Here is a 20,677-nt window from a genome sequence, read left to right as displayed (position 1 = left end):
ACTTGTTCCCAGCTAAGGCCCCATCCAGGTAGCGGGGCCAAGAAGCCTCAGCCTTCTCCTGGTTCTGGGATGCCACAGCTAGAAGTGCCAGAGGATAGCCAGATAACCTAAGGCCAAATGAAGGGGACCTGGCTGGGGAGGCGGGGCGGAGAGGTGGCTACTGAGAACAGCTGAGCACATCAGCCATACCTGGCTGCCACCTCTGCCGCAACCAAGCTTCCACCTTACCCTGTCCCTAGAGGTCTGCTGTGGGACTGTCTTCTGGAGGTCCCTAAGTGGCTCCAATAGGAAGGTGACAGGCCTGACGCCCTTCCAGAATGGCCTAACCAACCAGGGCAGATTCTTTCCAAAATGGGGACACAGGGATACAGAGAGGTTAGGCTACTTGCCCGTACTGCCCCAGGCACCTGTGACTGGCCCCAGACCCATGTGGCAGGAGCCTATTTGAAGCCTTTCTTGTGCACATGTGCTATCAATCCAGACCATGGCCACCTCCTTCCCAGAAACCTGCCTGTCACAGCCTCTACATCCTGTCCTTTGAGAAACTTACTGCTAGCCTCTTGGTTCCTGGACCTCAGCACTAATGACCATGTCCACTGTAACTCATTTCCACCTATTTCCACAGTCACACCCTCCACTTTTTTAATATCCTCCACTGCTCTTCCTTTGAAATATTAAATTCAAATATCCCTAGTTACTGACAATAATACACTTTTTCTTTCATCGCATTGGAACCTTGAAACCATTTACACCTCTACTCTCTCCCTTGTGTCTTCACTTTCTTCCCCATCCCCTTTTGAATGCTTACCCAACAGCCACCCCTCTCTGCCCAGCTAGCAGAACCCACTCCTCCCTCGTGTGCAGGGTGACTCCTCGGTGGTCCGAGCCATTTGTGGTGATCCTGTCCCCCTTGCCAGTCATTGCTTTATGAATGGCCACGTGTTCTGGTTATGGAGACATGAGGGTAAATTTGCTGAAAGACCTCCAAGGAAAATTTCTTCACTCTTAAGAAGATAAGCACAAGGGGAAAATAGTCCTTTATATTCTGCTGGATGTGTTCATGTCAGCACATAATGTCTGGGACTGCAGAAGCCACCTTCCAACCTTGAGGGGAGCTGGCCTGCGAAGAACATGCTGAAGATAAAAGAACAGAAAAACGGAAAAGATCTGGGTCCTTGATGACATTGCTGAGATGCTGAATTAACCAACCCTAGGATCACCTTACCTCCAAACTTTTGGGAGGTAATAAATCCTCTTATTATTTAAGATATTTTAAATTGGGTTTTTTCTTGAAGCGAAAAGCATACTAACTGATACAGAATGTAAAGGCAGGAGAGAGAACAACATAACAAATGGACCCTGTAGGAACGTGGGCTGAATGGAGGACGCAGGGCAAAGGGCAACGAGGACACTGCTGTTTCAGGCTGGGAAGCTGGTAACCCTTGTTATGCTCTCTGGAAACATTTGATCAAATTGTTTCTTTCTGTATCTCAGGACACTGGCTTCCGTTACTAAGACCACTAAAAGAGTCAAGTTTAGACAGGAACCCCCATGAAAACAGACAGAGAAGAAAATGCAACTTTTTAAGAAAGGTTTTTTTTATGTCTGTAGCTTGCAATCTAAGTTGATTAAAAGTCTCACAGCTCCACAAAGTCATCAGACTCAGGTTTCCTTCTGACTTGACCTTCTCAGCATGTTGCTTCCAATTTCCAGGTTATCTCATGGTCCAAAATGGCTGCTGGAGCTCCAACCATCATATCCACATTTTAGGAAAGAGGAAGAAGGAAAAAGCAAGAATAATGTATTTTCCAGCTAAGTCACTTCCCTTTAAATATTGTTCCTAGAGATCCCCCTTTTCCTTTTATCTCACTGGCCAGAACTCAGACATAACCATATCTCGCTGTATGAGACACTAAAAAAAGTATTGTCTTTTAACTGGGTACACACTGCTGCCCCTAATTATTGGGGCTCTATTTAGTGAGGAAGAAGGGCAATGGATATTGGGTATATACCAGGCAGTTTCTGTCCTAGCAACATCACCCATATACCTCACTTTGGAGCATGGATTCCACAGTCCATTATCTCAATCCTTTCTTCCTAATATTCTCACCTCTCTTGCTTCCTTTTCCTTCCATCACCCTTGCCTGGAAAGACCCAAACTCTGCCTTCTCTATGCCTGCCTCGAGGCTGAGTGTGACAGAGAAAATCACAACCATATAGATTCGTGCCACTCATAAAATCATAGTCATCAACCTCAAGTGGGTATTTAAAACTGCCCAGCCAATCTTCTATGTTCCTGATCAGTGTGCATGCTCTGTCCCCTTTTGCCCTAGTGACAATTTCAAATTTTCTCTACTTTCGACAAATCTCAAATCCCCTACCCCCAAGATCACCTCTGCCCTCCTCACCCACACAACTTGTCTCCTACTTCACAGGAAACACAGAAGCCACTCTTCTGCATCTGTGCCAATCCTCTGCTCTCATCCTGTCACTTCTCAAGCCCATCCCTCCCCTGCACCTGGGTCTGGAGTCTAACCCTACTGCCTTTTCAGGGGTCTTATGTTATGAGTAACCCTCCTTTCTCTCTGATCCAGCTTCAATTGCTTCTTCTGCACTGGTTCCTTCACATAAGCATGTAAAATATTAAATCTCTCCCATCTTAAAAAACAACCTCTCTTTAGCTCCTTTTTCCATGTGGCTAGTACCCCATCTCTCCTCCCTTTGATAGCCAAACTTCTGAGCTGTTAACCCTCCAGGTCTCATTTCCTCATTTCCCACCCTGCAATCTGATTTCCCACTAGTGCTTTACCAAAATGCTTTCTCTTATGATCCCTATGATCTCCCGGGGCTGAAGTCCAATGGAAGCTTTTCAGGTTTAGATCGACCCAATGGACTAACTCATGCTTTGCAACTCTCTTTGCTTGGCTTCAGTGACACCACCTTCTCTCTCCATCAACCCTCCTCCAGCTCCTTTGTACCTGCCTTTTTTTCTGACCACTCCTAAGATGTGGGGTTGCTCAGAGCTGCTGTTGGCCCTCTTGCCTTTTCACTCTCTACTCTCCCTAGGCAATTTTATCCACCCCCGAGCTTTATTTACCACAAATTTTCCAATAATTTCTAAACCTATATTTCCACTACCACCATCCTGGTCCAGGGCACCACCATCTCTCATCTAGGCAACAGCTGTGCCCTTCCCCCACATGGTGTCTTTCTAAGCCACAAATCTGGTCATTTCACTCCCTGTTTTAAAACCCTTCAATGATCCTGGAACAGAAAAAAGACATTAGTAGAAACACTGGTGAAATTCACATAAGGCCTCTAGTTTAGTTAATAGCATACTACCCATGTTAACTTCCTGGTGCTGATAACTGCACTGTGATTATGTAAGATGTTAACATTAGGGAAAGCTGGGTAAGAGATATATAGAAACTTTTCTGCAAATGTAAAATTAGTTCAAAGTAAAAAGTTTGAATTAATAATTAAAACAACAAACAGCCACCTCCGGCGGTGCCTCAGTGCTCTCAGGATAGTGTCCAAACTCCTTTATAAAGCTCCGGGGGGCTGCCCAGGTTCCCCTCTCGGCCTCATCCTTCCCACTCTCCTGTTGGGCCAGGGGTTCAGGCTCTTTGCTCTTGCTTTTTCACACGCTTTCTTCTGCCTGGAAAGCGCCTCCTCCACTTCTCAGCTGGAGCTCCCCCTCGTCCCTCGGAACACAGGCTTGCTGTTTCCTGAGGGGTTTTACCTGGGCCCTCACATTTGCATTAGGAACCCCTTCTATGTGTTCCCACATTGTTCCCACAGCACCCAATGTTCCCGCACTGTGATTGCCTCTGTCATCCCTGCTGGACCACAAACCCCTTGAGGGCACTAACATTATCTACACAGCGGCTCTCAGTAAATATGTGTTAGGTGGAAGAAAGGACAGACTGCAGGAAAAGATCCAGGGGATGGGACGGGACCACAGGTAACCTACTCCAGGCCTGACATCTGCCACCAGAAGCCTAGACATGCCTAGGCACTGAAAACCAGTCACGATTCTTGTCCCTAGCTTCCAAAGTGCCCAGGGCTTTGGCCCCTTCTCCACCTCCACTCCTTCCTAGGATCTTGATTTCCCCAAGACCTGCTGTGCCAGGAGACTGGCTGGGACCTGAGATCTCAGCAGTCTGGCCAGTCTGGCCTGCAAACCAAGGCATCCGGGGTGGTAGTAGTGGTGCTGGGGCTCCCAGTCCTAGCCAATGATGCCCTGGAGAAGGGCCTAGCTATGCCTGGGAATTCGGGGAGGGGCTGCCCTCCCTAAGCTCAGGCCCACCTGGTAAATATTTCATCCTCAAGCTGCTCAGCTAATCCCTATTAATTTCAATACCTCCGCCTTGCCTGGCTCAGCTCCCAATGCATTATTTATCCCCTTTGTTTGTTTGTCGCTAACAGGTGGGCCCCAGTGGAGGCGCTGACTGGGGACAAGCCCACTCCATCACAGTGTGGTGTGAATTAATCATGAGGACTAATGGGAACCACCTCAGCTCCAGGCACTTCCCTAGCCACCTCCCCCTCTGCCCTGGCACCCAGAGGTGGGCCAGGGCCATCTCAATTTACCTCAATTCAAAACAACACATTCTATTTACTATCTACCCACATGAGCCAGACACTATGTTACATTTTGGGGACACAAGCTTAACAAAACAGACATAAATTCCTGCCCTCAGGGAACTTACAATCTAGTGGGGAGAGAGGCATTAACAACTTATTTTTTAACTACCACTGTGACAAATGCTATGAAGGGGGAGTGCAGGGTGCTATGGAGGAGAAGTGCACAGGGGAGGAGGACGGGCTGAGTCTAGGAGTCAGGGAAGGCTTTCCTGGGGAAGCAAACTTGGAGCTGTGCTGTGAAGGAGGAACAGGAGTTAATTAGGCCAAGGGGTGGGAATGAGGGGCTCCCAAGGAAAAGAAAACCACGTGGGAAGACCCTGAGGTGAGAGAAGGCATGGCAGGTTCCAGAAAATAAGGGAGGGTATTGTGCTGGAGTGCAGGGGGCATGAGGAGAGTGGCTTGAGAAGGGGCAGGGGACCACCCCTACACCAGCAAGGCCCAGCCTGGGGACACGCTTCTCCCTAAACGACCAGCATTTGTCCTGGTGGATTACCAAGGAGTCATCCTGAGCACCCCGACACAAACACACACTCACACCACCCCTGCTGATTTGAGGCACGCCTCATTTCTTGGCCTTGTGCTTGTGGCTCCCGAGAGGCCGTCAAGACCATGAGCCCTCAGCTGCACAGATCAGGAAACTCAGGTGAGCTCCCTGCTGCTGTGGCAGCACGATGGCCTGGAGGCTTGTGAATGGCCTGTGTGGGCCTCTCTGCACCCTGAGGCTTAGATGTGGCCATGTGAGGGCAGGCTGGAGCTGGCCCAGGGCTGGAAACACTGACCCACCTCAGCCACAAGTGCTCACATCACCTCCCAGGAAGGAACTTCCCTCACCTCTGAAAACCCAGTACCGGGCTAGACACCCAGAAGACCTCGGCAGACATCCTCTGAATGAATGAATGAACAAAAGTGAGGGCCCCACCATCTCCCACAGAGATCTCTTCCCCAGACACTCCCCTCAAAACTTTTCCAGAGATTCAAACAGACAAAGGAGCTAGCTTGTACTCAGGGTTTTATAGCACTTGCAAATGCATTATCTCCTCCATCCTCAGAGTAAGCCTGAGAGGTAGGAGCCAACATCAGCCCCATTTTAAAGAGGAAGAAATGAGGCCCAGGATGGTGACTGACTTACCCGGGACCACACAACCTGGAAGTGATGAGCCTTAACTAGGAGGAGGTCAGCTTGGCTTCAGGCTCCCAGCTCCAGCATATCCATAAACCGCCCCCTCTGTGAGCATTTCCTCAGGATCTCCCTTGGTAGCTCCAGGGGCTCTAGCTCTCCAGAACAATCCTAAAAGGCACCTTGTTTATGAACCAAGCATAGCTCTGCCAGGGCAGAGGCCTCATTGTGCACATGGTCAGGGTCTGTAATTCTATTCAAAGTGGCCACTTAGAAAATCCATATGTCCCCAGGCTCCCCGTACATCATAGTGTCAAGTCCTGGAGCAGAAGCATCCATCAGCGCCTCCCAACGCCATGGTCCGTGTGCCCGCACGCCCGAGCCCACCCTGCGCCTGTCCTTGGCTACCGGCTCTGTGCGAAGGCGACCGCGAGCCCGCTGCTTGGCCCAGCCTTACCCTTGCCTTCAGACGGGTCTGGCCACCAGGCCCCATCCCTGCCCCCAAACGCGCCCTCTGCCCTGTCCGGACTCTGCTCTCTTGGAGCTAGGCAGTCAGCACCGAGGCAGCCTCGATAACTCGCTAACGTGCTGCCCATGCTGTTCTTAAAAATTTATGACTGTGCAACATGAAAAATCCGGCTGAGGAGCCGTCATTAGCGGCGCTGCCTCCCTCCCCCACCAGAGCCGCCCTCGTAAATTGAGATTTATGGCTGCAGCAGGCGGGGCGGGGGCGTGTGCGGGCGGGCGGTGAGGATGTTGTGGGGGGAGACAGGGAGAGACCGATGAGCGTTGGGGCCAGGGGCTCCCCCCTGCGGCAGCTCCAGTTTATCACAGTCTGCAGTGGTACCTACGAGAGGAAGGTCTGGCCTGGGGTATCAGCACTGCGCGAGGATTCCGCTTAGCGGTGGGCCTGGAGGGGGAGGGGCCTACCCTACGCCAATCACTGGCTCCTTTAGGTATAGGGACCACCCAGATCCTGAGGTGCAAGTGCCAAGCAAGGGTCTCTTAGTAGGATGATTTGGGGAAAGAGAAGGTTGGACCTAGGGAGGAGCAATCATCCCTGCTGGGGTCACAAGGCTGGGCCCCCAGAGTCAGCTTCTCCAACCAGAAGCATCGAGATTGGGCTGTGATTGTGGTACCTCACCCAGAGAATTGAGGGGGAGCAAGGAGGGAGGGAGAAGGATGCCAGGAACCTTCCCTTCCCTCTCCTTTCTCGGGTAAGAAGAGCCAGTGGAGAGGATATTAGAGGCAGGAATGCAAGTCCTGGACCCGTCACATAGCCTCCCCGCACAGAGGCCAGGCTGGGGCTGAAGAGGAGGTGATCCCACAAGTCTGCCCTCCCCACTGCAGGCCCTCCCTATTACCTCCGCTCCGCCTCCTCCCCTGCTCACTTAGCCCTGTCAGCCAGGCCATTATGAAATTGGGGTTTCATTTACAGACTAATTAAACATTACAGCTTGTTCACAATTACAACGTGGGGATGAGGGAGTAACTAATTACGGAAGAAATGAGCTAACATTTATCTCTGCTCCCACCCTCTCTCTCCCCACTGCCCCCCTAATCTGGCTTCCTCCCACTCTCTGGTCAGTAACAGCTCTCTAGGCTTATTTCCTAGGGTAGGGGGCTGGAAGCCCCAGTACCCTGGTACCCACTCACCCTGGACACAAGACCCCACTGCTGTTCTCAGCTACTCTGGGGGAGGGGCTTAGCTCCCAGGGCCCTGCCACAGGAGACAGTCAGGGCTTTTGTGCAAGACCCTGTGGGTGTGACTCAAGTAAGGGACCCTGTGATGGTTAAGTGTGGCGCTGACACCTGGGGTGGGGTAGGGGGTGCTATGCTCTGGTGTGTGACTGTGACGGTACAGTGGGGCTGTGTGGGTCTATGTATCTTTATCTTTTGGGGCAAGAATTTGGTGTGACTGCTGTGACTATTTGTGTGATGGGGTATGAGCATGAATGAACCACACCCTCAGCCCCAAACCCCAAGACAGAATAGAAAAGAACTAGGCGGTTGCAGGAGGTGATGGTCAAAGCAGGCCTGGAATGTGGCCCAAATGCCCACTGGGCGGCCCCCTTCACTTCTGCATCAGAAGCAAGAAAGGCAGCAGGGTTACCCTGCTGTGGGGCTCAGCTCCTCCTTGCCCTCAGGCTGGCCTTGGCTTCTGGCCAGATGCCCCCCTGGGGCGCAAGGAGCCTCCTGGGGGTCTGGGGTGCCCCCTGTGGGCAAGAGTCCTGGGGTCTGGCTGGCCTGCCACAGAGTTTAATAATAGTAACAGTGAGAGTAAGCGTTTCCATCCTTCCTGCCTTTGGGCAGAAGAAGAAAGGAAAGAGGAGGGAGAGGAGGGAGTGGAGGGAGCGGGCTGAAGGGAGGCTTTGAGGCCTCAGAACTCACATCAAACGGCCGGATCTGGGCCTAATTGTCTGACCCCTGCCCCTGCCTTCAATCAGCTCTGCAGCTCCCCGCCCGCCCCTCGCCTAACTAGCAGCCATGTTCTCCTCATTAGGACAAGCTCCCCTTGCACATGTGTCCCCGGACATGTCCCCAGCACTCCCAGCTCCCAACCCTGCCTGGTGGGAGGGTACAGCAAGGGACCCAGTTTTGGAGGGGCCCCTGGGACAGCTATACCCTCAGCCACCACAGGGGGCTGGCCTGAGCTGCTCAGCCCCTCTCCCTGAGCTGCAGGGGCCTGGATGCCACATGCTATGACATATCCCTGGGCTGGCTCAGCTGCTGGGTGCATTCTGTCCTCTGTGTGTCCTTCTTGCTACAGCCCCATTGTTTCAGACACACAGCTCCTGAGGGTGGGATGCATTTGAATCCTGTCCCCTTTGGTCTGGTTCAGCCTGGCAAGGGATCTCGTCTGGGTCAGGCAGGGTCTGTGTTAAGAGGCTAGGAGCTGAAGGAACTTGCCTGCCTACTATACAAGGATGGTTCCTTTAAATGGATCCAGGCATGGTGATGTGTGAAGTCTGGGGCTGGTGGCACAGCAGTGAGGCAGTGGAGCTTGGTGGTTAACAGCTCTGACCCTAGAGAGACATGTGCTTAAATTCTGGCTCTCCCACTTCCTTGTTCTGCAGTCCTGGGTGAATAACAGCCTTCTGGAGCCTCAGTTGCCTCATACACAGTAGAGGTGACAGCCCCTAGCCCACAGGGTTTGGAAATTCAGTGAGATAACAGATATCAAGTCTCCTGTACTACATCTGGCACTCAGCAGATGTTTATGGGGGATTCAGACCAGACCAAATAAGTTCCCCTCTCCCTAAGCCACAGGCCTCACTTTGCCTGGTCAATAGTGTCAAGGACCGGAGGAGCTGTGGGGAAGGGTCCAGAGCCCTGCAGAAGAGGAAGAGCAGCTCCCAGGGGACCCAGCTAGTACCAGGGGCGGAAGCACGTCTGCTGGATGTCACATAGCAGCTCCAGGTGGGAGGCGCAGGGGACCAGCTTAAGGACTATGGTGGCATTAGGTCAGATGAGATAGGTCAGCAGGGCTGGTCCACGAGGTATGGATCATCCCATGAGTACTGTGGGCCTGGGAGGAGGGGATGCTGTGAACACACTGGAGTGAAGGCTGTCTGGGCTGCTCTAGGTATTAATTCTCAGGGTACCAGACCTGTACAGGATTGGGGGAGGGGCTGGCCTGATCTGGGCCCTGACATTGTCTCTCACCTTAAACCAGTGGTAATGACTTGCAAATATTGATGAAAATGCAAACTACAAAGATTGTGTTTTTCGGGAAGTGAAGGTGGGGAGAGGGGATAAGGAGGAAAATAAACTGAAATGAAGTCCAGTTATCTCCCATCTGTGGCTGCTCCTAATCCCCCAGCCCAAAGGAATCCAATGCAGCCCCTTATCTGCCCTGTCAATCACTCCATCACCGCCCACTGCTTGGTGGGCACCGCACGCCCTCACACACACTCAAGCACATGCTCACACATGCACACACACGCACACACTCACTCCATCGACTCTTGCTCCAACATTCCTGCCCACCCCCAGCCCATTACTCCTCTGAGTAGGAGCAGTCAGCACACAGGTCTTGCCAGATGGATGCAATTTGCATAATATCGCAGCGGAGGCTGCAAGATCACCAGGGGTCAGGGCGCTGACATCCCCGCACAGTCTATCTGCAAGTGCTAATTTGGCCGGCATTGATCTGTCTTTCTGATTTCTTTGTCATTTATGTCTGCGATGGTTTGACAGGAGATACAGAGAGAGACAAGGGAAGGCCAGGCCAGCCCGAGGCTAGGAAGGTAGGGAAACAAAGATTGTACTTCCCAGTGCATCACAGACACAGAACACACACAAACATACACCAGCACCTTCCTCCATCCACCCGTCAGTCCACTTGTCCATCGTTCTATCCGTTTCTCCATCTGTGGTTGCTACTAAGACTAGAGCCTGGTGTCTGACAAGGACCAATTCCTCAAATGTTCCTGGGGCTCCAAGGGTGCCAGCTCAGGGAGGAAGGAGTGAGCACCCCTGTCCCTGAGCACTATCCAGGCAGGCTAGTGGAGACTCTGTCGATGCCTGGAGAGTTATCCTTTCTCATGGCCCTCCACCCCCGGCTCTCTTCACTTTCTCTGGGCCACACCAGAAAGAACTGGACAAGGAGGGGGGCTGGTAATGCTGGGGAAGCAGGCACTCCAGCTGTCTCTGCCCCCTCCCCATAAGGCAGCTGAGCTGACTTCTCTCCCAGCCCTGAGATGGCTGAAGCAGGGGGAGGGGGTGAGGCACCTCTCTGCATCTCTGGGGCATCTCTGGGACAGCCAGGGAGAGAGCCATCAGATCTGCAGCGGCCTCCTATCAATACTTCACCACCCTCAGGTCACCCGAAGCTAGGACACTGGGCTCTTGCTGATTCTGAAGCCCTCTAGCTGAGCCAGAAAGTCCCATACCAGATCACATCTAAATGCTACCTGCTGAACCCTTGGCCAGAGTCCCCACATTCTTCCCTGCCTTGAGAGAAGGGTTCACCATAGGGATGGGGATGCTGCCAGGACAGTTGTTGTCACGGAGAAGGGAGGGGTGGAGAAGTTTACAACTCTCGGAAGAAAGAGCCCACTGCAGAGAAGTGGACATGGTCACTCCATCAAGGGAGGCAGAGGGCTTGAGGCTCAAGGGTGAGAACCCCCTGCCCCCACCACAGTGGCTCTCTCTTGGCCCCACCTCCTTTCCCTTGCCCATGGCAGCAGGGGCAGGGTGATCAGAAAGAACTCCCTGCTGGGTAAGAGGGGGGCTGGCTTTTGGTGTGTGCTAATCCCAGGCCTGAGGTCTTCAGAGGGACCTGGGGAACTTCAAGGAGCGGAAGGCAAAGCTGTACTGGAGACGAGCTCATTAGCCAGCGCCCCCACCCCCACGAGGAGGAGGGCGGGCGGCCCAGGGAGCGTGGCAGCCGAGGCGGCAGAGAAAAGGCTGTCACTGTCCTTTCTTCCTTTTGGTACAAGCGTCTCCCTGAGCCGACGATTCTCCCGCAGTGACACCTCTCACGGGCGCTAATGAGATCCGTGTCACAGAGCTAATGCGCTCTGACTGGACTCCTCACAGACACCCCACTCCTTCAGGGGAGACCACAGGCCAGTACTACCCCACTGGGGCCAGGCACCCACCCTGCCTCCTGCTGGCCCAGCTCCCTTGGCAAACCGTGCTGGGCAACAAGCTCCTGAGACAGTCCTCTTGGTGTCTGGCCATCCTGCCTTACCATGAGCCTCAGAGGGACCCTCCTCAGTCCCTGAGCAGAGGCGCTAAGCAACCAGGGCAGCACCACTCAGCTGGGCATCAGGGAAGGTTCCGGTTATTCTCCCAGCAGTGAAACCAGCAGTGTGTGGGGCCTCCACGTCCCAACAGGTGCGATTTACTGACATTTCCTGCACGGATTTCCAACGAGAAAGAAGGGAAGGAGGCCCGGGTCCTGCCCTTAGAGAGGTCAAGTATGTAGGGCCTGATCACTACCCCCAACAAATTGTAATCGGGGCCCAAGGGTGTATTCTGTACACTCGAGCTGGGAGGGCCAGGCGAGATTCCCAGAGGAGGTGGTCCCTGGAAGATGGGCAGGATTTTCCTGGGCCAAGAGGTAGAGAGCAAACGCAAATCACAGAGTGAGAACTGTTGGGTCAGCAGGAGGTCAGAAGCCAGCAGCTGCAGGGCCCTGGCTCTGAGGGCGACTGGAGGAGGGGTGGAGGGGTGACAACGCCTCCTTTCCTTTCCTCCTCAGTTGTTGCTACGGAAGCTTTGTCGAGGCCTGCATCTTTCCCATGACACGGAGGGAGGTGAGGGTTGTGAGCTTGTTTTCTTCCTCATCGCCTCTGCTGGGAGCACAAAGCCCGGCACCATCAAGGTGCTTCCTCATTCAGCACAGTGGTAAGAACACAGGCTTTGTGCTCAGAGGGCCCTGGGTTTGAATCCCGGCTCCTCAGTTCAACTGGCTGTGAGACCTCAGGCCAGTCACTTAACTGAGCCCCAGCTTCCTGATCCATAAAACGGGAATGACGATGCCTGCCTGCAGAAGGCTGGTGTGAAAGTGAAATTAGTTATTATAAAGTGCCCCCACAGCATGTGAGGGCCTTGCTGACCCTTTGCTGAAATCAAAGAAGGACCACTCAGCAGTCCCGTGGAGGCTGCCCTGCTGAGGAAGCTGCCCGAGCCCACTGCAACAGCCATGGCTGCCAGCAGTTACACACACGTGCAGTCTCTCCTCACCCACAGCCTGCTCCACACCACCTGTTCAGCAGGCTCCCGAGGAGGAAGCGTCCCTCCCCTAAGAGACCATGCTCACAGGCCCTGATGGCCCCTTTCTGCCCGCAGCCCCATCCCTGAACCCTGCCTCTCCCTCAGTCCCCAGGGCCAAGCCATCACCCCATCCTGGTGATTGTACCTGTGAGCTCTGTGGGGGCAGGGGACTGTGTCATCTTCACCAATACGTTTCTAGCACCTACCACAGTTCCTGAAACACAGTAGGTGCAAGGTAAACGTTCACTGAACGAGTCCCCTGCCTCCACTCACAGCCATTGCCAGCTCTGAATTAACCATCACTTCTCATGTACCTTACTGTGCCCCTGTGGCCTCCTTTTCTGCAGTTTCTCCTCTCTAGTCCTCCCAGTACAAATGGTTCAGACTGCTCTGACTGAAGCCCAACTCGGACCAGTTCACTTCTCTGCCCAAACACTCCCACGGCTCCCCCTCAAACAGCTCAGCCACGTACATCCATTGCAGCGGGCCCTCTCCCCGCTACCGCCAGTCAGCTCGGACTCGAGCATGCCTGCCCCCTTACTCTCTCCACACCTCCACCACCCCAGTGCTCAGCAAGAGTCCCCACCAGGTAGGCCCAACAAGCTCCCCCTGCCACTCATACCTTAGAAAGATGCTCAGGAGATCCCTCTGGGGCCTAGGGTCATTAGTGATTTGCACTGCCCCCCATGGCATTGTGGGAGAACCAAGCAGATCCTGGGGATAGCTAAGCTGTGGGATCTGCAGAACCCTTCCCCAGCATCACCAATGCCGCCTCACCCCCCGCCAAGATACATACCACTCCCCATGGCTGGCAGCTCCTCACACAGTTAATTAGTACCATGTCACTGAGGACCAGCCTGAGTGGCCAGTGACAGGAGCTGACTCCTGACCCCAGGGCTGGGAAACAGTCCACATCAAACTCTTACAGCACGACCCTTTTAGCACGCACAGTAACGCGGGGCACCGCCAGCTGAAGCTCATTAAAGCTGTCTCTTTGGCACGAGGGCCATTAACCTCACTGCTCAAAACCCACACCTCCCCTCCCCGCCTCTCCCAGCCTAATTAATGCCCTGCATCCTTCCTCCCTTCCAAGCACCCTCACCCACCCCTCAGAGCCAGCCAGGAGGGTGCTCTCACCCACACTTTAGAGCCAGCCAGGAGGGTGCTCTGACCCACCCCTCAAGAGCCAGCCGGGAGCTGGCAGGGCAGCCCTCTTCATTCCAAGATACAAAGACCAGGTGCCAGGAACCCCCAGTGCCCTGGGGAGGCTCTGGTGTTGGCAGGGCACCCAACTCAAGGTTGTGCAGGGTGCATTAACCCAGTCTCGCTGGTCCCTCCCACCAGCTAGACTCAATTTCTGGCAGCTCCTCCTCCCCAGGGCCAGTGCAAGTCTTCTCGCTGGTCCATGTTCTCTGGTCCCTTCCTTTCCCATCACTTTCACTGATTTCACTCGTTCATTCACCCACCCACAGCACTTGCTGGGCACCTACTTAGAACTAGTTTGTGCTGCACAAATGGCCTCACTGATTCAGAAGAGCTCTGACCATGTGGTTCTCACTAACAAACTTCCTCTGTCACACCCTTTAACCTGGCATTCGAGGCCTGCTTATTTCCCTGTTTACCTTCTAGCTGTTCCCTAACCCAAATGTCCCACTCCAGTCCCAGGAAACTACTTGCAGACGTCTGAACTTGTCCTCTCAACATGCTGGGCCTCCTCATGCCCTTGTGCTTTTGTACACACAGTCCCCCTAAGTAGAAACCCTTCCCCCACTTTTCTGCCTAGCAAACTCCTATTCATCCTTTAAGGATCCCCTGACTCAAGTGTCCTCTTCTCTAGGAAACTTCCTGCTGACTTCTCAGGCATATGACCTTGCTATACTTGGAGTCTCCTCTAGGTTGTAAGGAATAGCTCCTATAGGAGGGAACTGCAGTTGCTGTGGGGTACTCCCAATTCCCCACCCCCAATTCCCCAGGCCAACTGACCACTTCCTCTTTCCCCCTGGACCTCAGGAGAGCCTTGGGGTGTCCCAAGAAGAACGATATGGGGCATCCCTGAAGTCAGTGAAATGTAAATGAAGTAGAAGCTACTTTGGCAACTGAGGACAGGGGAAACCTCCCTTGGGGCAGCCCAGATGTTTCTATAACGGCCCTTAGTAACCTGGGTGGCAACCACCCAGTTCAGTCTCTGTCTCCTCCCAGGATGTGAGCTCCCTGAGGACAGGAACTTCCTCTCACATGCCCAGCACCCACTGGGCACCAGTGATGTCTGTGGAAAGGATGAGGGGCTAGTCTGTAGCAGGTGACTGGATCATGGTGTATCTTGCCAGTCCCCTCCCCCCCACACGTCCCCAAAGGTGCACAGGTTATGATAATATCATAGGGCCACCCAGAAATACCCCCCGCTCCTCCCCGCTGGGAACAAAGCCTATGCCTGTCAAGTACCCTGCTTGAAAGCATTTGCATGCACATGTGTGCATACGCACACAAAATAAGATATACAGAAACAAGCAGACACACTTTCTGATGGATATACACACAAGCTGATGGTTGCTTCTACAGACAGACACGTGCCCTCAGGAAAATGTATACAGATATATTGTTACACACACACACGCATCCCTCAGATATACACATACATGGACACATATATACTCTTAAATGGACACACAGAGACATTCAGCCGAAGGTGTCAGACACACACACAATCATAGACAGACACATATGTATACTGATATATCAGAAGCTAGCAGAGCCTCTAGTGTCTAGAACCACAGCCACTCCAGCCTCCTCCCAAGCAGGAATCCCCCTGAGGGTGCACCTCCAGGTGGTACCCCAAGTGGCCCCTCCCAACCCAGGCACCGCTCAATGGAGGCTGCTGCTCCTGCGGGGGCGTCAATACCCTGTGGATGGAGCCATCGGTCAGAAGGACCCCAACTAATTAAAAGCTGGTGAGGTTTAAATAATTCATCTCCTTAACTCCCATTGATCGCCCAGTTTAGTGGCCACAGACTTGAAACAATATTAAACAGCCTTCTCCAGCTCCACGGGGAGTGGATAAGCTGAAATATGCCCAACCCTCTGAGGACATCACCCACCAGAGTTGCAGCCAGGAGTGGGGGTACTTTGGCCTGAATCCAAGGCTACTTGTGACCCACCCAAAGCCCAGACTCCAGCCTCCTCCTAAATGTTGTTCTGAGAGATCTTTTCCAATGGTCTGGTTCCACTCTCCCCTCACTCCACCCCACTTCCCCGCTCCCCCCAGCTATGGAGAGTGCCCTGTTAGAGCACTGCATAAGCCACAGAACCCCTGTGTGGCAGGGAACTAGGGCATGCGGGCAAGGGACTGACCGAGCTGCCAAGGGGACATGTGGAGGGACTGACCAATGCCGCTGTGGGGCCGGCCTATGTGTTGCAGGCTGAGGCCCTTGTTCATGTCTAGAAGTCCATTCTTGGGCCAGCAGCCCATGGCGAAGCTGTAAGCCTGGAAGACAGGAGGCAAGAGTGGTTAACAGAGGCCCTGACCCCTGCACCAACCCCATCACTCACCAACAGCCCTCCCCCCCAAAATCTTCTCACTAGGCGTTTACTCTCATCATGCCACTTTCTGAGGGTCCCCTTTCCACCAGGGTCCCCCACCAGAAAGCCCCCTTCCTCCTCTAGAGCTCCCTTCTCCTAGGTATCTCCCCATCAGAGACCCCCAGCCCTCACTGGGTGTCCCCTCACCAGGCTCCTCTCTAGAGAGCTCCCACTTGCTAAGACTCTCCTTATCAGGATGCCTCCTCTCATCAGAACACCCCTTCACCAGCCACCCCTCCTTAGATTCCCCCTTTCCAGAGTCCCAGCACTCTGCTGGGCCCTTCCCCACAGTATTACTGGTCACCAAGACTGGTGCTGGGAAGGACTTGGAGAGCAATGCATCCAGACTTCACTCCACAGATAGAAACTGAAGTGAGAGGGGGCCAACCACCTGCCTGTGGTCAAGTTGCTTTTGACCCGGAGGCAGGTCAGGCTGTGGAAAGCTGAGTGTCATGTGGGGGCTCAACTGAGGAGGGGTAAGGTCACCTGGTCAACTCAAGCAGCTGTGAGGGGAGCACAGGGAGAGAGAGAGATAGAGGGATGGGGGAGGGAGGGAGGGAGGGAGAGGGAGAGAGGGAGTGTGTGTGTATGTTGTGGGGAGCAGATCTCCGTTGAAGGTCAAGTGCTCACTTATGCATATTCAAAGCGGCCACCCATCGATCTGTACTTAATTGTTTTCCTAGGCTGGGGAAGGAAGTGCTGGGGGCATCGATCTGCTCAGGCCCCCAGCACTCCATTGCCCTCTTCCATCCCCTACTAGCGCCACCTGGCTGCCACCAACCTCCACGGTGGGGGGGCACGTGGCAGGATAGGGATGGCACCTTCTCTTACAGTGCCTTACAGCCATGACAACCTGATGTCACAGATGAGGAAACTGAGGCCCAGAAAGAAGAGACTTAAGAGGGTTAGAATGCTATTAAGTGGCCCGACAGGGATTTAATTCCTGTTCAGCCTGCTAGCAGAGTCCCAGGCTTCTAACAGTGGGCTTGTATACCTAGTTGACCCTTCAAACATAACCCATCCCCTCACCTTAGAAGTCCCCAAACACCAGGCTGCCCTTCTCCCAGTGGCAGGAAGGCGACAGTGTACAGGGCAGTGGTCAGTGGGAATGAAGCTAGGGTGAGTTCCTAGAAGTTGGATGGTGAGTCCACTGATGGAACTAAAGTGACTGTCAGCTGTGGTCAGATGGGCACCGCAGTGCCCCCACCCATCACTGGGCCCAGGAGGTCCCCATCCCACCACAGACTCCCTCACAGGGGAGAATGCTCAGCACGGGGTCAGAAACAAAAGACAGGAGGCTGGACACACAGTCTGTACCAGAGCCAAGGGGCTGGGCAGAGGGCTAGTACCCTTCCTTCCCAGCTGCAGGAATCAAGCCTCAGCCCTGCAGGCACTGGGAGGCGAGGAGCCAGAGAAGTTCAACCTTAGCACCCTCCAAAGCCATTTTCCTTGACCACAGAGGTACCAGCCACAGCCCAGCTTCCCAGCCAACCCTCCCACCCTTTCTCAGGCCACAGCTGTACCCACAACCTGGGGGCTGAGTGTGAGGCTCCAGGACAGGGGAGAGGACGCTGCCTTCGAACCAGGGCAGGGACCAGGGACGCAGGCAGCAGGGAAAGCCGCCAGTGGGTGGTGCACAGCTGGAGGAGCTGCTGAGCGTGGTCAGGGCCGAGGCTGGAGCGCAGTGGGCCAGAGAGCAGTGGCGGGCCGGCTTTCAAGTACTTGAAAATCACTTACAAAGGCCGGATTAACGATCAGAAATTCCATTTAATAGGACAAATAAAGAAATAACAATCTACTCTATCAGCCTGGAGAAGGCGAGCTGGAGGGGTTTTTTTCCCCCTCTAAAAAGGAAAGAGGGAAGGAAGGGGGAAAAAAGAAGGATAATGTGTGTTTACTCAAGCAAAGAAAAAAATATTTAAGTGATGTCGGGGAGAAGATTGCAGTAACTAGTGAAGAATAACATCGTCTACTTTGCTGTCAAATCACACCCGAATTTCAGTAATAGATTCTCGGCTGACACTCAATTCAATTCGAAGGTGATCCTGCTTTATCCCAGCCCATCAAATATTAAACACTTGCATTAGCAGGTGCTGCCGCTTCCCGGCTTAAAGTGGCGGGCGGCAGGGCTGCCGAGGCCCCTCTGCTCTGCTCGCGGCTCGGGGACAGGGCAGCTCAACGTTATCTGCACGTCATCCTGAGTCTTATCGCAGCTAAGCGGGAAGACCACTTCAGATAACATTAGACGCTTGCCCCCACACATCACCATGATTAGATTATTATTATAATTATGACTCCCCAAGATCTTCCCCAGACTGGGATCTGTGGAAAGGGGTGGAGGGCAGCAGAGCCCAGGAGGGCCAGGCTGAGACTGGCTGGACCAGGGCAAGCCAGAACCCACGGCAAGAAAGCAGAGGGACCAGGCAAGGCGGCAACCCTGGTCCCGCCTGACGGATGCCTTTCAGGAAGGGCAGTCTAGCTTGTCAGAGCGAGGGTGAGATGAATTGGCATCTCCACCGTGGCCGCGGGTGTCATGCCGCACAGTTTCACATTCCCAGATAAGGCGTCATAACCGATTGCTGCCGTGACATGGCCTCATCCAGCACCTCCTCCGGGGGTGCACGTGCACAGGGGTCTGCCAAGCTCCTAATAAGAGGGATTTAATTTTTACAAATGCTGCTTCCAGCGGGGCCTTCACGTACCAGCCAAAGTCCAAAATGATATTAAAAACGGTTAATTAAAACTGCTCTCCTTCAGCCTGGGCTCTCTCCCTGCTGTCCCTGCTGAGAGCCCTAGCATGTCTGCCCCAGGTACTGCACACACCCCGCACAGCTGAACCTTCAGACGTGGCCACCCGCCTCGGAGAGCCCCCCGAGGCACGGTACCAGGGCACAGCATGGCAAGCTCCCCCAACTCCTGCCATCTCGGGTACCCCTCAGGCACAGCCAGTGGACCCAGGGAGCCACCCAGAGAACACAGGGTCCTACAGCAATCTGTGCTCCTACCATGTGGGCTCTGGATCCTCGCACCTGCTGCCCCTCTACGCCTGTACCCACACGCCCACTGCCTCCAGCACTCACTTCTAAAGCCCCCTCCCCACCCCCCAGAAATATACACCATTAAGAGAGCATACCCACACAGGCACCAAACTCTCCCTCAGGTTCCTCGGCCCATCCTTCCATTCCCCACTCCCTCCAGACGTCCTCCCTAAGAGATTACATCTGCCTACGAATCTTAGCAGAGGCTTCCTGGGAGTCCAGCTCAGGGCAAGGTGATGTGGGCTATGTCTCAGAGATTCTGGCTGAGAAGTCAAGGCTGGGACCCAGGGAGCCATCAGAGCAAGAGGATCAGGGAGGCTGTCTCCTGTGGGTGCCCACAAGGACAGTGGAGACAAACAGGCCCATGTAGGGTGGGTGGTGGCTAGGAAAGCTTCTTGGAGGGAATGGTACTGGAGGACACCAGGCAGAAGACACAGCAAGGACAAAGGAGAACACAGGAGCAAGCTTGGTGAAAACACGGGCAAGGGCTTGGGTGTAGCGGGGGCAGCCAACGTGGATGGAAAGAGCCATATCTTGAGGTGCTGCCTCCCAGCTCTGTGCAACACTGGCATCAATCAAGGGCCCTTATTATCATCTACCCCATTTCTCCCACCTGCCTCCTATCCCTGCTCTCTCCCTCTCTCCTGCTAGCATGTGCGGTGTGGGGGTAAGGGACCCAGGAGCTTTCTGACTTTGATCAGTGTGGGACAGGAATCTGTTTTAAGAGCTCTCGCCAAGAGCCTGTGCCTGAGCCCCTTTCTCACGCTGGTTCTAAGTCTCTGGGTGCCACTTGTCCAACTGCACCTCTCTCAGCCATCAGGGCCCTCCTGCCCAGCTGTGGCTTCCTGACCAGAGAGTGGGGCAGGTGGGAAGATGACTGAGGAACCCCCGAGTCCTACCCAGGGCAGGTGGAGTTGGGATGAGAGATGCTGGGTCTACCAAACCACACCATCCCAGCCCTGTGCCAGGCAGGCACACACACTTCCCTTCCCCTGGGCTGCTGTAATTTCCATGCGTGGGGAAGCAGGTGCTGAGCTGCTCCCCGCTGGCTCTCCCGTCTCGTGGCTCTGCCTGCCTTGGCTGCTGCCCCATTAGCTTAGTGGCCAGCCATCTGCGACGGGCCTGCCGCACAGCCCTGCTGTAGGCGCGGCGGGTGGCCCCCTGTGTAACAGGGAGCTTTGCCATTAGCGCCTTTAATATTCTGACACCTCAGCACAGCCTGCTATTACATGCAAACGCTGATCGCCCTGTGAAATTACATTGCTGGGCCCGCGAAATGGAATCGTGTATAATCAGCCTCCTCCATGCACTGTCAGTCCCATCACAAACACGGCGCCCGGCGGCTTACGGGGGCTTAGCAGCTGCGACAAGTGTATTGGGTTTAATAGATGAAGTAGCCCTCATCGGTAGCAGCATCAGATCCTTCGAAGAGGAAAGAAGAGGCATCGACAGCTGCTAGGGTGTCTCTGCCCACCCATTATCTACCTACCAGGGCCCTCAGAGTGAGGTGGACACAGAGTGGGCAGGGCAGTGGTCGGGGCTAGAACCCAGCTCAGACTGCAGACAGAAGCAC

At 54.1% G+C, this 20,677-nt stretch overlaps 1 protein-coding gene across 6 annotated transcripts in view; it reads right to left on the bottom strand.

The window, feature by feature from the left end:
* ERI3 (ERI1 exoribonuclease family member 3) overlaps window positions 1–20,677 on the bottom strand; it is a 127,210-nt gene that overhangs the window by 9,100 nt on the left and 97,433 nt on the right. For 3 of the 6 annotated variants that reach the window (XM_087446071.1, XM_087446070.1, XM_014796437.2), the window contains one exon: window positions 15,839–15,971. The exons of 1 other annotated variant lie outside the window; for it this stretch is intronic. In XM_087446071.1, the coding sequence (XP_087302197.1) occupies window positions 15,839–15,971 (133 nt within the window). Of the gene's footprint in view, window positions 1–1,291; window positions 1,739–15,838; window positions 15,972–20,677 lie in introns of those variants that run through there. 2 more of the 6 variants (XM_087446072.1, XM_004441997.3) reach the window with 2 other exon arrangements.

This window comes from Ceratotherium simum, chromosome 22 (genome assembly GCF_057802395.1).
Source record: "Ceratotherium simum simum isolate JZ-2026a chromosome 22, ASM5780239v1, whole genome shotgun sequence".
NCBI classification, from domain to species: domain Eukaryota; kingdom Metazoa; phylum Chordata; class Mammalia; order Perissodactyla; family Rhinocerotidae; genus Ceratotherium; species Ceratotherium simum.
The sequence above is the reverse complement of the archived record's forward strand: the minus strand, read 5'-3'. Positions and strand labels throughout refer to the sequence as shown.